At 38.6% G+C, this 17,358-nt stretch overlaps 1 protein-coding gene across 5 annotated transcripts in view; it reads right to left on the bottom strand.

Annotated features, from left to right (window-relative positions):
• GANC (glucosidase alpha, neutral C) overlaps nucleotides 1-17,358 on the bottom strand; it is a 76,071-nt gene that overhangs the window by 50,840 nt on the left and 7,873 nt on the right. For all 5 annotated transcript variants that reach the window (XM_077880770.1, XM_077880768.1, XM_077880766.1 and 2 more), the window contains exons 5-6: nucleotides 9,877-10,004; nucleotides 4,936-5,118 (exon numbers count right to left, since the gene is read on the bottom strand). In XM_077880770.1, the coding sequence (XP_077736896.1) occupies nucleotides 4,936-5,118; nucleotides 9,877-10,004 (311 nt within the window). The remainder of the gene's footprint in view (nucleotides 1-4,935; nucleotides 5,119-9,876; nucleotides 10,005-17,358) is intronic.

Raw genomic sequence — 17,358 nt, 5'->3', positions numbered from 1 at the left:
TGTAGCCGGAAAATATTCTTAATAATGATTTCAACCTTCTTAAATTTACTGAGACGTGTCTTGTGGCTTAATAGGTTAGATCTCCAGATTTAATTTGGAGAATGTTCTATGTGTACTTGAAAAGACTATATTCTGCTGTTTTTGGATGGAATGTCTGTTTATGTACATGTATGTGGGTATAAAAAGTTCATCTGGTCTAATGTGTCATTTCTTGTTGGATCTTTTCCTTTATCCTATGTAATGGCTTTCTTTGTTTCTTGATATAGTCTTTGTTTTAGAGTCTGTTTGGTCACTTAAGTTCAAGCATATTCTAAATGCACTACATTTTTACTCCTCTCACACCATGTTTTATGTTTTAGATGTTGTACTTTACATCTTATTGTGTATCCATTGATTTAATTATTGTAGATCTAGATAGTTTTACTACTTTTGTTTTTTTTTCCTTAAAGATCTTATGTATTTGAGAAAGAGAGTGAGAAGCAGGCTCCCTGCTGAGCAGGGAACCCAACATGGGGTTCATGACCTGAGCTGAAGGCAGATGTTTAAACCAACTGAGCCACCCAGATGCCCCATTACTTTTGTCCTTTTGCCTTGTACAAGCTGTGCAGGTGGTTGAACTGCTGCCTTTATTACGTTTACCTTTACCAGTGAGATTTTTTTTCTTTTATAATTTTCTTATTTCGGGATCCCTGGGTGGCGCAGCGGTTTAGCGCCTGCCTTTGGCCCAGGGCGTGATCCTGGAGACCCGGGATCGAATCCCACGTCAGGCTCCCGGTGCATGGAGCCTGCTTCTTCCTCTGCCTGTGTCTCTGCCTGTCTCTCTCACTGTGTGCCTATCATAAATAAAAAAAAAAAAAAAAAAAAAATTTTTCTTATTTCTAGTTATGGACTTTTCTTTTCCATTTAAGGAAGTCCCTTTAACATTTCTCAGAAGGCTGGTTTCATATTGATGAACTCCTTTGGCTTTTGCTTATTTGGGAAACCCCTTATTTCTCCCTCAATTCTAAGGGATAACCTTGCCATATAAAGTATTCTTAGTTCTAAGTTTTTCTCCTATCAGCACTTTGAATATATAGCATCATTCCCTTCTGCCCTATCAAGTTTAGGGGGTTCCCTTGCTGCTTATAAGATTCTTTCATATTTAACTATTGATTCTTCCACTGTAATGTGTCTTGAGGTGGGTCTCTTTGGGTTCATCTTATTTGGGCTCTGTACTTTGTGGACTTGGATGTCTATTTCTTTCACCAGGTTAGAGAAGTTTTCTGCCATTCTTTGTTTCTTTTCTTTTTTTTAAAAAAAGATTTTATTTATTTATGAGAGAGAGAGAAAGAGAGAGAGAGAGAGAGAGAGAGAGAGAGAAAACGACTGGGGGAGGGGCAAAGGGCGAAGGAGAAAGAGACTCCCCAATGAGCACAGGGCCACCATGGTGCTCGACCCCAGTACCCTGAGATCATGACCTGAGCTAAAGTCAGATGCTTAATCGACTGAGTCACCCAGGTGCCCCCATTATTTCTTTAAATAGGTTTTCTGTCTCTCTCTTTCTCTTCTCCTTCTGGGACCCCCCTATAATATGAATGTTAGTATGCTTGATGTCCCAGAGGTTCCTTAAGCTATCCTCATTTAAAAAAATTTTTTTTTCTTTCTGCTGCTCTGATTGGGTGATTTACAATACTCTCTCTTCAGATTGCTGATCTGTTCTTCTGCATCATCTAATCTGCTGTTGATTCCCTCTAGTGTATTTTTTACTTCAGTTATTGTATCCTTCAGCTGATGGGTTCTTTTTGTATTTTCTACTTCCTTGTCTAAGTTTTTACTGTGTTCATCCATTCTTTTCCTGAGTTTGGTGAGCATTTTTATGACCATTAAATTCTTTATCTGGTAGATTGCTTATCTCTGTTTCTTTAGTTCTTCATGTTTTGTCTTGTTCTTTCATTTGGAACATATTCTTCTGTCTCCTCATTTTGCCCAACTCTCTGTTTGTTTCCATATATTAGGTAGATCAATTATATCTCCTGATCTTGAAGGAATGGCTTTATGCAGAAGGTGTCCTGTGGGCCCAGTAGCACAGACCTCCTGCTCACCACAGTTAGGTGCCCCAAGAGTGTTCCGTGTGTGTGCTGTGTATACCTTCCTGTAGTGACTGGGTTGCAATTGGTGCAGGCTCACCAAGGTGTGTGGGGCTACCCTCCAGCATCATCTGGCTGGTTTGACTGGCTGTGACTGCTATAGTCATGCTGGTTAGTAGGACTAGCCCCTGGCCCATCTGACTGAGAGGCCTGGTTGTGACTAATGTGGATATGCTGGTGTGTGGAGTTGGTCCCTGCCATGGCTTGCTGTGAGGCCTGGATATGACACTGTGGTGCACTGATGAGTGGGGCATGTGTCCTGTGTGGCTTGCTGAGCGGTCCAGCTGTGCCTGTTGTAGGTGTTCTAGTGTGCAGGGCTGGCCCCTGAAGCTGGAGATGCTTAGGAGGGGTTCTAATACCAGCTGAGGCTGCCCACTTCAAGTGCTGAGGTTGAAGGTTGCTTAAGAGGAACTCTGATGGTAGCCAAAGGTGGCCACCAGGAATGCCAGGGTACAGAGACACTTGGGAGAGTCTCTAGGGTGAGAAATGGCTTGAGTAGATCAAGTCTGCATGGGAACATTGGACTGGGCAAGTGGTGCTAACATAGGAGATAGAGAGTACCAGAAATGACACCCACCAACACTGGGCCAACCAGGTAAAAGAAGAAAAATGGTACCCACCAGTGCATCTGTCCCTAGAGGGCATTCCAACAGATTCCCGCTATCCTAAAATTAGTCAATGGATCTCCTCCACATGTAACCCATGCAACTTTCAAGTGTTGCCTCTGGGGATGTGGGACCTGACCAAACTATGTCTGGGCTCCTCAGACCCATCTTGAGGTTTTTTTCCTTTATATCCTTAGTTGTGTATGATCTGTTCTGCTAGTCTTTAGTTTGTTCTCAGAGATAGTTTTCTTTTTTTTATAAGTAGGTTTTATAAGTAGTAGGGCTAGTGTGGAGCCCAATGTGGGGCCTGAACTCATGACCTGAGCTGAAATCAAGAGCCAGATACTTAACTGACTGAGCCACCCAGGTGCACCTCAGAGTTAGTTTTCTATATGTAATTGTAGATTTTTATGTGTGGGCGAGGAGGCAAGCTCAAAATCTTCCTACATCACCATTTTGATTTTGTCTCTCTTATTATCTGGAATTCATTTTTGCTAATGTTGTGAGGTTTGGATCTAACTTAAATTTTTTTTCTAGGTGGATAGCCTGATTTACCTAACACGAATGTAAATGCTGGAAATATAAACTAGTACACAACCTCTGTGGAAGGTAATTTGGCAGCATCAGTCAGAATTACAAATTCACAAACCATTTGGTTAGCAATTGTACTTCTATGACTCTAGTCTATGGATGTACTTGCATGTATGCAAAATGACACATAAAGTTATCCATGAAGTAGCTGTAAAACAAGATTAGAAACAATTTTAAAGTCAATCAAGAGAGAATTTACTAAATGAATCATGGTGTAACCATACAATAGAAACTACATAGCTGCTTTAAAGAAATTAGGAACTATCACATTGATAAAGGAAAAATAGCAAAGTACAGAATAATGTGTAAAGGTGATATCATATGTGTCAAAAAAGGAAAAAAACAAGGCATATATATATATCTTACTATATAAACATAAGTTGTCTCTGGAAGGATACATAAAAAACTGGAAACAATGATTGCTTTCAAGGATGGAACTGGGTAGTTCAAGGACAAATGGAAAGGCAAGGGAGACTTTTCACTGTATCCCCTTGTGTAGCATGTGCTTATCCAAAACTAGAAATATTAAGGCCCAATTTAGATATTATCTCTTAAACAAAAATATGGGAGTTTATTAAAAGAAAAAATATCTTAAATATAAATAACCCGGGTACTGGGTACACAGGTATTTGTTATGCTATTTGTTTGGGTTATTTCAGTTAAAAAATAATTGAATATTCATGAAGTACTAACAAGTGGCAGAATTATAGGTATTTAAATTTTTCTTTTTAATATTTTCTATTTTTCCTATAATGAATTACAGAGATATTATCTCTGTAATAAGAAAATTTTTAGGTATAAAATATAAATAAGTTGACTTATTATATGGGAAAATCACTATGTGGGAATAATGAATGTTGAATGCTTTCTACAGATTACTTAAGATGTTTATTATTAGGATAAAAATAGAACTACAGACTGGAGGACTTAAAAACAATATTGGTAAAAATGGAAGAAGAACCTCCCCCTATTACTACCTCCCAGTTCATCTCCACATAAACAGTTTTTTTAAAAAAGTATTTTATTTATTTACTCATGAGAGACACAGAGAGAGAGGCAGAGACATAGGTAGAGAGAGATAAGCAGGCTCCCTTTGGGGACTCCAATGTGGGACTCGATCCCAGGACTGCGGGATCACTTTCTGGGCCAAAGGCAGGTGCAAAACCGCTGAGCTACCCAGGCGTCCTCACATAAACAGCTTTGAATAAGAAACTGTTTTCTGAAAACTCTTGGACAACTATTCAAGTGTAGGATAACTCAAGTTATTACAAGGAGATAAAGTGAAATTCTGAAGGCAAATCAATTCATGTTAACATTTATCAAGTCTCAACAGAATGTTTTTTAAGAGTATAGAGAGTAGAGAATGCCATCAGTTAAAGACACAGAATGTGTTAAGAGTATTGAGTTGCAAATGTCTAGGAATTATTCTTGTCATCAAGCTTGCATTTACTTGCACAGGTGAAAAGATGAAAGACCTCGAAAGACCTCATAACAATATTCCAGCAAATACGGCGAACCAATTTTCCATGGTGATATAACAACTATTTAGGCAATTAGTAATCACAATCTGGTTTTCTAAAGTCGTTTACATGTCAAGTAATGTGCAAAAATACCTTTGCTTGAGAGGAATCTGCAGGTGCTCAAAGTACAATTGGTCCAGGGAGTTTATGCTCATCACAATCTCTTCTTCAGACACCAAATCTATCTTGAATGGGTTTGCTGTGATATGACACTTCAGATCTCCTTTTCCATCTGCCAATACCAGACTACCTGCATCCCCTGAGCATGAAATCAGCCTAGAAAACGAAGTAAGAAGAGAAAAACAGGTTTACATGGTTCAATGTGATTCGCAATTCAAATTAGTGTGTAAATGGGGTTCCTGGATGGCTCAGTCAGTTTAAGTGTCTGGCTCTTGATTTCAGCTCAGATCATATATGCAAAGTGCTTGGCAGTGCCTGGCACATAATAAGCACTCAATAAATGTTAGCTAGCATCATTATTACCCTGGTCTGGACAGTCTAGTAACACTTTGTTGCACCGAACACTTTGCTTTTTTCTCTCATCCCAACCGTACACTCAAACACTAAGGAAATAACATAGGTTGGATTTTGATCCACTGAGTCCACAGTGAGATGGAATCTCTCCTGACTCTCATCAGTCCTTGATTTGACAGGTAGACTGTTAGAATATTCTGGATCCCCAGGAATTATGTAAGCTCAGAGGCAGCACTTACATTCCCTGAGAGGTCTAGATATTTCTTTCTCTGGTGCATAGTCACCCTGGTAAATGGTCACCTGCCTCTTTAGGGAAGGTGAGGGGGGATATTTTATGTTATTATATCCTTATGAAGTCCTTATCCATGGATTCTAGGCTTCCCCTTCAAGAAAGATGCCTGGGTTCTAGAAACTGTCTGGATTTTTGTGAGAGGTTGTATCTCACTGTTCATCAAACCTAAATGGAATTCTTTTGATTGTTCTATCAAGTAGGACTTTAGTGCATCTATTCCAGTCCAGGGGACCTTGGATACATTGTTCACTGACTTGAGGGTTAAACCATCTTGGGTACCATACATGCACTGCTGTACATTATGGAAATATCTTCACCTTGTCTCTAACAACTAAATGCTGCTACTTTCATTCTGCCACGTGGAGTCTCATCATCTCCACTGAAATCAGGGAGCCCATTTTGATAGCATGATTTCCCACCATTATTTCTAGCTCACAAAAGACATTCATTGACTATAGTGCTTTCCAAGTGTTCCCTCACCAATATATTTCTCAATGAAGGGAGTATCCTTTGGATCCTCTTGGAGAACAAAATTAGGGAAATTAGGGGCTAGATGAGCTGTTGCATATGATATATCCACGTCAATATCTTTACCTTTCTAAGTCTATGGATATCCTAAGTCTTTCTACTCTGTGCCAAGGAATTTCTGGTATCTCAACTTCATTCAGCAGATCCCATAGATGAATATAGATTATAATTAACCAGCCAAGCAATAATTAGACCCACTTGCAGCTGTCCAAGCTAGCATATCAAATCTAGATTCTCTGGTACATGTACCCATGTCAATAAATTTAATGTGGTCCTAAAATTATGTTCCTTCCTTCAGTCTAGGAATCTCTCAGAAATAATTTCCATCCATATTCCCAGGACTTTTGCCAGCAAAAAAATCTTGTAATTCTTCAGGTATAAAGGTTTGACTGTAATTAGCTCTGTAGTCATGATGGTTTCTGATGGTGAGTTTAGCAGCAATGAAGGATGGTAGGTTGAGGCACAAGAAGTCCTGGAATCCCCTTGCAAAATATATCTTAGGTGAGGTCAACACAGGGTGTCCAAGTCAGGTAGGATCAGCTTTATTAGAGGAAAAGGAGCTGCTTCTGCTGGAATAGGAAGCTCGGTGGAATTCTGAGGTTTAGGTACTCAGTTATTCAAATCTTCCCAAATGTTGCTTTTTAATTTTCCCTTTTTCCACTCAGTGCCCTAAATTCTCAGAACTGATGAGGCTGTGAATTAAACTCATGGTCTAAGTCAGCAAATCATGGACTCAAACTCTGTACCTGATTTTCAGCTATAAGGATAGCTACAACAGATGTGAGAGACTTTTAGGACTGTCATAAAAACGTATTTGGTTTCTGAGAATGCCTGAACTAAGAATTCAAAACCTGATACTGTACTTTGCTTTCTTTAAGTTCTTCAGTGAAGTTAGTAATAGGCCACTTCAGAGTTTTGAGTTCTTTGATAATTGTGCTATTCTATGCCCCTACTACTTGGTCTGCAGGGGCCATACTTTCAATACGTGCTTTATTTTAGTTGACCACAGTTAGTAATTTAAATAACTCTGCCATGGAATGCTGTGGTTTACTGCTAGTTGTATTAGTTTGCTAGGTCTGCCACAACAAATACCACCCTGGGTAGCTTAAACTACAGAAATTTATTTTCTCAAAATTCTACAGGCTGGAAGTTCCAGATCAAAGTGTCAGTGGGTTTGGTTTCTTCTGAGACCTTTCTCCTTGGCTTTCAGATGGCCATCTTCTTGTTACATCCTCACACAGTCATCCCTCTGTCTGTGTTGTGTCCTAATCTCCTCTTCTTATAGGACACAAGTCATATAATATTAGAGTCTACCCTAATGACCTCATTTTAACTCAGTTACCTCTTCAAAGGCCCTACCTCTAAATATAGTCACATTCTGAGGTACAGGAGGTTAGGGCTTCTCCTGCGGATTTACCCCAAAGATACAGATGCAGTGAAAAGCCGAGACACCTGCACCCCAATATTCATAGCAGCAATGTCCACAATAGCCAAACTGTGGAAGGACCCTCAGTGTCCATCGAAAGATGAATGGATAAAGAAGATGTGGTCTATATACAATGGAATATTATTCAGCCATTAGAAATGATGAATACCCACCATCTGCTTCTACATGGATAGAACTGGAAGGTATTATGCTGAGTAAAGTAAGTCAATCGGAGAAGGACAAACATTATATGGTTTCTTTCATTCATTTGGGGAATATAAAAAAATAGTGAAAGGGATTAAAGGGGAAAGGAGAGAAAATGAGTGGGAAAAATCAGAGAGGGTAACAAAACATTAGGGACTCCTAACTCTGAGAAGCAAACAAGGGGTAGTAGTGGAAGTGGGGGGGGATGGGGTGACTGGGTGATGGGCACTGAGGGGGGCACTTGACAAGGTGTTATACTCTATGAGCACTAGGTGTTATACTCTATGTTGGCAAATCGAACTCCAATAAAAACTATACCAAAAAAAAAAAAAAAAAAAAAAAGGAGGTTAGGGCTTCAACAAATGAGTTTAGGTGGGGGGGGGGCACAATTCAGTCCTTAACATTAATATCCCATCCTATAATGGTAACCAGGTCTTTGCTACCTTCAAATCCAGCCAAATCATCTAACCAATCTCATATTCCCATCCTGGAGGGTTTGTTGCTTATACTCACTTCTGATACTAAAAACTATCAACTAAGAGTCAACTGTAGATTAAAGAAAAAACTCTGGCTATTTAAGTAGAAAATAAGTAACTTAATATGGGGGAATTGGGAGCTTACAACATCATGGGAAGTGTTGAGGTAATAGTAATGACCCCTAGAACAACACTACATAACTGTATGGTCAATGGAACTTCTATTGCAGCTAGAATCAGGAAGCTGGAAAAGAAGACACCAAGGCAACTGCTGGGCTCCAAGATCATGCCACGTTAGCTCCAGAGATTGGGAAATTACTTCCCTAACTAGTGTGCCTCTAGAGACATTCTATACTTGCCAAATCCACACTAGCAAAATGGGAAACTGAGTTCTTAAATCAAGATCCCTGTAAGTGCACCTGATTGGTAGAACCTGAATTATACCAGAAACTAGATGCCATGGGAATATGGGAGATGGAAGAATGTAGTTTTCAGCTTTCTAGTTACTACAGTAGCCACAGGCCCTCTAGAAAGAGGTTGGAATAGAAGCAGAATATGCCATATTTACTATACAAAGTAGTTATCACCCTGACCCTAAAACACAGTAAAAATAACACAGAAAAAGTACAGATGAATTTTACTTAAGAACATAGATGTAAAAATGTTAAAGAATCTACCAGTAAACTGAATCCTCCAGGATAGTAAATAATAATACATTGTGACCAAGTACACACCCTCCCCCCCATCACACACAAGCATAAACACAAATGTGCATGCAAACTGCAAAGCCTTGAAAACAGTCTCTTTTTATTTCTTGTTTCCTAAGTCCTTGGCATACTAGCAGCTCAATGAATAGAGACCTATTTTGAATTTATGGTGATTCTACTATAATTGAAATAGTTTCTCCTTATAATCTTTTGACTATTAAATTTTTATGAAAAATTATCTACATAAAACTATGATAATGATATAGTGAAAATAAAAGCATCTGGCATAATCTTATCTACCCTTAGTGAAATAATATAAAACAGTAACAAGAATTAACAGGCAGAACCAAGTTGAAATATCACTGAAAGATATGCTGAGAACTAAAGAAGATGCTGTAAGTATATGAAAAATGCTTTTTAATCTCCAAAGATTTTTTTTCACCTTGACACTGATTATTAATTTATCTCTGACTCTAAGTCAAATTACATGTTAGACTTCTGAGACTACCCTTAATTAAAAGTGAGTCAGCCTAACTGTATAAATTATGGTAAGCATGGGAGTTTGGCTAGTGTATTAGATCTCTGGAGTCCTGCTGCTAATCTGAGTAAATTAAATAGCTCTGCTTCTATTTATTCCCAAAGTCTGGTTGATGAATCCTTTTCTTTGTGAGAAGGACAGCAGGAATCAAAAGCTCTGCCTCTCCCCATTTATAAGTGCCAATAAATCAGATGGTAGAGGAAGAGAAAACAAAATGGATAACATACAAAATGGATAAATATATCCCCAAATAACTGAAAACAAACTCTGCAAATGATGGTAGCTTTGACTAGAAAAAACAGGAGGCACACATAAAATCTGCTACTCAAAGTATAATGAAAGACCATATTGGGGGCATGTGCAAGAAGATCTCTTGTTCCCTGGCTTACCTTACAGTGCTGGGCTTGATTGTGAGGACATCAGGAACTTCATACCTGGGTTTCAGGGGAGTTTCTTCATTTATTTTAAGCCTGAAAATATTTCCCTCTATACCATAAACTTCGGCCAGTAGAGGAACCTGGGAACAGACAAGAGATTAGTTTCAAGAGGTTATTACCCAGTGATGGTCAGTTCTACAGTCAAATTACAATAATTAGAAACTATGTTTGAATTATTATAGGCCACACAAACTGGAGGACAATGGGAATCACGAAGGAAAAAGCTCCCCAATCGGGGATCCCTGGGTGGCCCAGTGGTTTAGCGCCTGCCTTCGGCCCAGGGTGTGATCCTGGAGTCCTGGGATCAAGTGCTACGTCGGGCTTCCTATATGGAGCCTGCCTGTGTCTCATGAATAAATAAAATCTGCCTGTGTCTCATGAATAAATAAAATCTCAAAAAAAAAAAGAAAAAGCTCCCCAATCTTTGTATATACTTACTTGTCTATACCTGTGGTAGAGCAAGAAATACCTTCTATGTATTCTATGGCTAGGCAAACATATAATTGTCTATACCAGGACCTTTAAGGATGAAAGAAGTTTCTATTAATAATTGTACTGAAGGATGGGCATAAACTGAAACTGTTTTTGGAAAGCTGGGACCTATGGCCCCTTGTATATACGACAAAACTGCAGATATCTTAAGAGTTTGGTGTTAAAACTAGGGCAACTGGATTCCAGCAGAATGAAAGATGAAGGATAATGAGCCATAGAATGGAAAGGAATAGAGAAAAAAATAGTGGTCTTTGGAGTTCCCTAGGATAGATGATTGTGGCTCGCTGTACCAAAATCAAGGCATTTCCTGTATACCTGGGAATAAGGTCTGGGGAACTTTCTCAAGAGGTTGGGATATTCTCAGCTTTCTTAAGAAGCTGAGGAACTTAGGTAAAATTCTGTCTACAGTGGGGCATGGAAACAACATAGAATTATAGAGAATATAGAATTTGATAAATAAAACAAAACAAACCTCAAGAGAATAGAAGTGGTTAGCTATAGGTTACAAAATGAGGCATCTAGGTCAGAGAAATATGCATTATTTAATATGCAGTCATCTTTATTATAACTCATATACACATTAGAATCAGATGTGGATCTTTAATAAAAAGTATCTAGGATCTCAAGTGTTTTTGTCTTCCATTTGTCAGGTAGTTAGAAAAATCCAGTTTACTTGAGAATAGTGGAAAAGTCCACTATACTAAAAGTAGTATCTTAGTTTCAGTATGACAAATTTTCTCCTCATAGGTATTCTGGAGTCTTTGGGTGTTTTAATGAACCTGCCCATTTTTCAGTGCCTTCTCCAATTCCTTAGAAATTTCAATGGGCACCTGGCGTATAGAACATTCTATTACTCTACTGATTCTTAAGGTATGATACACCCGAGAATTTGCTTTTCTAATCTATTGTTCCCCTTTGATCTACTCTAATGAGCAGTTTTAAAAAGGGGTCAAATGTGCCCATGCTTCCAAACCTCCATGCTTATCTTACAAAAATATCACTTACTTTATCATTCACATTACCAACTCTCCCTACCAAATAAAGGACCCAAAAGCATGAAGTATCACCTGCCAATGTTAGGCGAGGCGCCTCTTTTCTCCCCAAATCACGTTATTTAGAATTCTGAGTGATAGCAAGCAATTCCAACACAGAGCTAGTCTTTCTCAAAAAATGCTTAGTCAGAGAAATATTTTGACAGTTTTCAACATGCTGTGCCATATAGTAGTGGTTGTTGCCAGATTCTTCATTAAATCCTTCATGTGATGCTGAATTCTGGTTACAATTGGGTACATGTAATTGTTATGTAACATCTTTTTTTTAAAGATTTTATTTATTCATTCACGAGAGACATATATATAGAGAGGCAGAGACATAGGCAGAGGGAAAAACAGGCTCCCTGCAGGGAGCCTGATGCGGGACTCCATCCTGAGACCCTGGATCATGCCCTTAGAGCCAAAGACAGATGCTCAACTGCTGAGCCACGCAGGCATCCCATTTAACATCTGTTAAATGGGCAGCCCCAGTGGTGCAGCGGTTTAGCGCCGCCTGCAGCCCAGGGCGTGATCCTGGAGACCCTGGATCGAGTCCCATGTCAGGCTCTCTATATGATGCCTGCTTCTCCCTCTACCTGTGTCTCTGCCTCTGTCTCTCTCTCTCTCTGTCTCTATGAATAAATAAATAAAATCTTAAAAAAAAAAAAAACATCTGTTAAATGAAAGGGTAAACTGAGCAGGCTGTGTAACATAGTGTAGAATGGATACAATGTGGTGTAAGTAAGATAGGAAGCAGGGAGACTATCACAGCACTTAAAATAATGATTTTACTGGAACTTTGCCTTTTGGAAATATATGAAAGTAGTCAGGGCACTTAAGCAGTGACATGACACTTAAGAGTGACCAGGTAAAAAGTACAGTGGCTGTGACTGCTTTTACAGATAATTCTTAAGGTAGGGTTATAGAGAGAAGCAGAGACATAGGCAGAGGGAGAAGCAGGCTCCACGGAGGGAGCCCGATGTAGAACTTGATCCCAGGACCGCAGGATCACACCCTGAGCTGAAGGCAGATGCTCAACCACTGAGCCACCCAGGTGTCCCTTTTTCTAGCTTTATTAAGATACTATCCATTGGAAGAAAGACAGTCTCTTCAATAAATGGTGCTGGGAAAATTGGACATCCACATGCAGAAGAATGAAACTAGACCACTCACTTTCACCATACACAAAGATAAACTCAAAATGGATGAAAGATCTAAATGTGAGACAAGATTCCATCAAAATCCTAGAGGAGAACACAGGCAACACCCTTTTTGAACTCAGCCACAGTAACTTATTGCAAGATACATCCATGAAGGCAAAAGAAACAAAAGCAAAAATGAACTATTGGGACTTCATCAAGATAAGAAGCTTTTGCACATTTAAAAAAAAAAAGAAGCTTTTGCACAGCAAAGGATACAGTCAACAAAACTAAAAGACAACCTACAGAATGGGAGAAGATATTTGCAAATGACGTATCAGGTAAAGGGCTAGTTTCCAAGATCTATAAAGAACTTATTTTTTTTATAAGGAACTTATTAAACTCAACACCAAAGAAACAAACAATCCAATCATGAAATGGGCAAAAGACATGAACAGAAATCTCACAGAGGAAGACACAGACATGGCCAACATGCACATGAGAAAATGCTCTGCATCACTTGCCATCAGAGAAATACAGATCAAAACCACAATGAGATACACCTCACACCAGTGAGAATGGGGATAATTAACAAGGCAGGAAACAACAAATGTTGGAGAGGATGCGGAGAAAAGGGAACCCTCTTACACTGTTGGTGGGAATGTGAACTGGTGCAGCCACTCTGGAAAACTGTGTGGAGGTTCCTCAAAGAGTTAAAAATAGACCTGCCCTACGACCCAGCAATTGCACTGTTGGGGATTTACCCCAAAGATACAGATGCAATGAAATGCCGGGACACCCGCACCCCGATGTTTCTAGCAGCAATGTTCACAATAGCCAAACTGTGGAAGGAGCCTCGGTGTCCATCGAAAGATGAATGGATAAAGAAGATGTGGTTTATGTATACAATGGAATATTACTCAGCCATTAGAAATGACAAATACCCACCATTTGCTTCAACATGGATGGAACTGGAGGGTATTATGCTGAGTGAAGTAAGTCAATCGGAGAAGGACAAACAGTGTATGTTCTCATTCATTTGGGGAATATAAATAATAGTGAAAGGGAATATATAAGGGAAGGGAGAAGAAATGTGTGGGAAATATCAGAAAGGGAGACAGAATATAAAGACTCCTAACTCTGGGAAACGAACTAGGGGTGGTGGGAGGGGAGGAGAGCGGGGGGTGGGGGTGAATGGGTGACGGGCACTGAGGGGGGCACTTGACGGGATGAGCACTGGGTGTTATTCTGTATGTTGGCAAACTGAACACCAATAAAAAATAAATTTATTATAAAAAAGATATAATTAACATGTAACATTGTACAAATTTAAAATGTACAAATTTCAGGTTGATTTGATACTTATATATTGCAAAAATGATCACCACTATAGCATTAGCCAACAACTGCATTATATCACTTAATTATCATTTCCTTTTTTGTGATAAGAGCATTTAAGATCTACTCTTTTAGTAACTTTAAGTATTATTAGTTATAATCACTATGCTGTATAGGAGAATCCCCAGAACTTACTCATTTTATGTACAGCTGGAAGTTTATACTGTTTGGCCAGCATCAACCATCCCCCACCCCAATCATACTGTAATCATCCCTTACATGTTTAATGTTCTTTTGTAAATTTAATTACTTCAGGTCATTCAGAATTCTAAGATTTAAAAACGTGCTCAAATACAAATAAAGCTGAAATCCTGTTAGATTATGTATTGTCTCCTAAGTGAGACCTATATTTCCATTGCTTTCTCAAATTCAACTAACATTTATTTGGCATCTAATATTGTGATGTGCTGTGAGAAAGATTACTAAACGCTTAGAGGGAAATCTCAATTTAGAGATGAAACATAAAGTATTCTGTAAGTGCTGTGGGAGAACAAGAGAAGGGACTATTAACAATGACCATAAGGAGAGGGGCTCTGGGCTGTCTCTAGACATTCAAGGGCTAGCAGGACTCTTGGCAGACAAAATGAGCAAGAACATCCTAAGCAGGGAACACACAGCCTGCCTACATATGATGAACAAATTGCACCTAGTTTCTACACTCAGGGATCCTCCCAGTTTTAGTAAAATGGCTCCCTTCAAAAAAATTTTTTTTAAAACTAAAACTGGTATGTTCTGTTCTTAAGGTTGCAGCTCAGGAAACAATCCTAATTATATGAGGAGGCAGTTAATAACCTTGCTTTTACTTTTACCATAATGACCTTTTACAACCAAACACACAAATCAGAATCAAAGCTCCATTATATTTTCATTTTAACTCAATTAAACAAGTGATTTTTTTCCCCAATAGGTAATCTTTTTTAAGGTCAATATACAGATTCATTCATATCTCCTACCATTATCAACATAGCTTTCATGTTCCAAGCATATAGACTCCTTAGACATCAGTATGCTTTGCTGCTATGATCTGGCTCATGCTGTTTTTAATTGACTTAAAAAATTTTTTTAACAGCAACAGATTTTCAGAAGTCCAAAAATAAAGCTACTTGGGTTAAAGCCGGTGGGAGTGGCTCGGATGCCCTATCTCTGAGTCTCTCCCTGAACTGAGCGCTGAGACAGGTCCATGGAGACCTGGGCTCTGTGGCTGACAGTTTAAAAACCACTTCTCCGGATTTCTCAATTGCCGGTTATTGCCTAATTCTTCCACTAAAACCTTGCTTATGTTAAAACACCTGGACATGAACATTATATTCTTCTAACACATTAAGAATTTCTATATGTTCCTGTTCTTCTCCTGTTTGGACATTTATGAAAAAGTAATAGACAAATAAATGATTGAATCTCTTTCTCCAATTAGTGATGATTGGAAATGACAATGAAAAGATATGTTAACTTACAGAAACGAGATGTATAAACTAGGAGTTAGTGTGAATACTTACTTAGATCATAGTGGCAGTTACATTCAAATTGCAGCAAGATGGATTTATGTAAAACAAGTAACATTTCATTGAGCATCACCCCCTCTGTAACTGAGCATTTTAAATAATGACACAGTACGGATTTTGCTCTCTTAAAAATATTTAAAATCAGTAAATGTCCACCTACACAGAGAAAATGAGATAAATCTTCAGAGAAAGGAATACATTTTAGAGGTTCATTTTAGTACAAGTCTCCACTTGGTTTTTCATAAAACTTTATTTAAAGGCTCACTTCTCATGGTCTGGGAAAGGGTACTAATTCTCTTTTCCTATCTTATTTCTTTCATACTTATTAAAAACAAAACCTGGTAGTCTGTCATCATAAATCTGGTCTCCTTATTGTTATTTGTTTTGTTATTGTTTTTGGCCACATGAGCAAAAATATCAGATTGTAAAAATCATGGTGGTAGAAACAGCCTTGTCTTTGTCTTCAAATAGTGGACTGATCACAATTATATTAAAACAAAATTTGTTATTTACCAAGAACTGGGAATCACAACTAGTAGAGACTGTGACTGAGTTAAGAGAACAGCCCTAGAACACATGTTTAAATGGAATGGAATGGAAATTATGACTCTTGATTATAATACATATAATAATATATATATTATAATGGACATTATAACTTTTTGATGGATACAGACCTTGCCTTTCCTCTGGCACCAGGTGTCTTCACTATACTCTAAAAAACAGTTCATCTAGAAGATCTACAAGTGTGAGTAAATTGCAGATCAAGACCTCCCAGGATTCAGAGGACTAAGAGCTCATCAAATTGCCATAAGGAACTAAATGCCCCTTTCACTGTTGTAGCCAGTTTATTATCGCAAGCACTGATTCTCTACAGAGAACATCTGCAAGTTCACGCTGAGCATTAGCCTATTGGTTCCCCAAGGACAGTTAGCCTGTTCAGGTATGCTTCTGATTGTTTGGCTAGTTCCCAAATTAGCTGCCTGTTCATGGCCACCCCTGCATAAACAGTACTGGCTAACAAGTGGTAGTTCTTCCTCATCTGCTGAGGAGGTGGCTGGTTGGGCAAAATCCCATTTTCATCAGTCTTAGATGCAAAGAGAAGGGGGTAACTTCATGGAGGTGCTCAGAGATATCCCTACATCCTTGGAGATGCTGCTAGAAGTGCAGTCTCGTGAAAACTTGCAAACAGGCTGCAAAGGAAAGTAAATATGTTGCTAAGAGGTCATCCATGTCATGAAAAAGCATCTAAATTGCCAATCTAAAGTAGGTCAAATAGTGAAAGGGAATATAAGGGAAGGGAGAAGAAATGTGTGGGAAATATCAGAAAGGGAGACAGAACATAAAGACTCCTAACTCTGGGAAATGAACTAGGGGTGGTGGAAGGGGAGGGGGGGGGTGGGGGTGAATGGGCGACGGGCACTGAGGGGGGCACTTGACGGGATGAGCACTGGGTGTTATTCTGTATGTTGGCAAATTGAACACCAATAAAAAATAAATTTATTAAAACAAATAAAAATAAAGTAGATCAAAGACATAGGTCTGTTCTAGAGAGACTTGCTTGCACTGTTTTTTAGCTAAACTCAGAGGACAGAATAAATTTCTCTGCTCTGAAATCCCAAGACTAGATCTCTGTTTCTCAATCCAGGTCAAATTTTCATTGAAGGTAAAAAATTGATAGTAGAAAAAACAGCTCTAAAAAGCAGTCAACATTTTACTGTTAGCTTTCTTTTTAGCTTTTCTTTTGGAATTCTCTTTAATATCTAACTTGATTATTTTTTTCATCAGGAATAGGCAAGATATTATCCTGGGACCGTATGAGAAGAAAATGTATGCATTTTAACCTTAACTGGCTTTTCTTCAAAGCCTAGA

Source organism: Canis aureus, chromosome 32, assembly GCF_053574225.1.
Source record: "Canis aureus isolate CA01 chromosome 32, VMU_Caureus_v.1.0, whole genome shotgun sequence".
Lineage (NCBI taxonomy): Eukaryota > Metazoa > Chordata > Mammalia > Carnivora > Canidae > Canis > Canis aureus.
The sequence above is the reverse complement of the archived record's forward strand: the minus strand, read 5'-3'. Positions and strand labels throughout refer to the sequence as shown.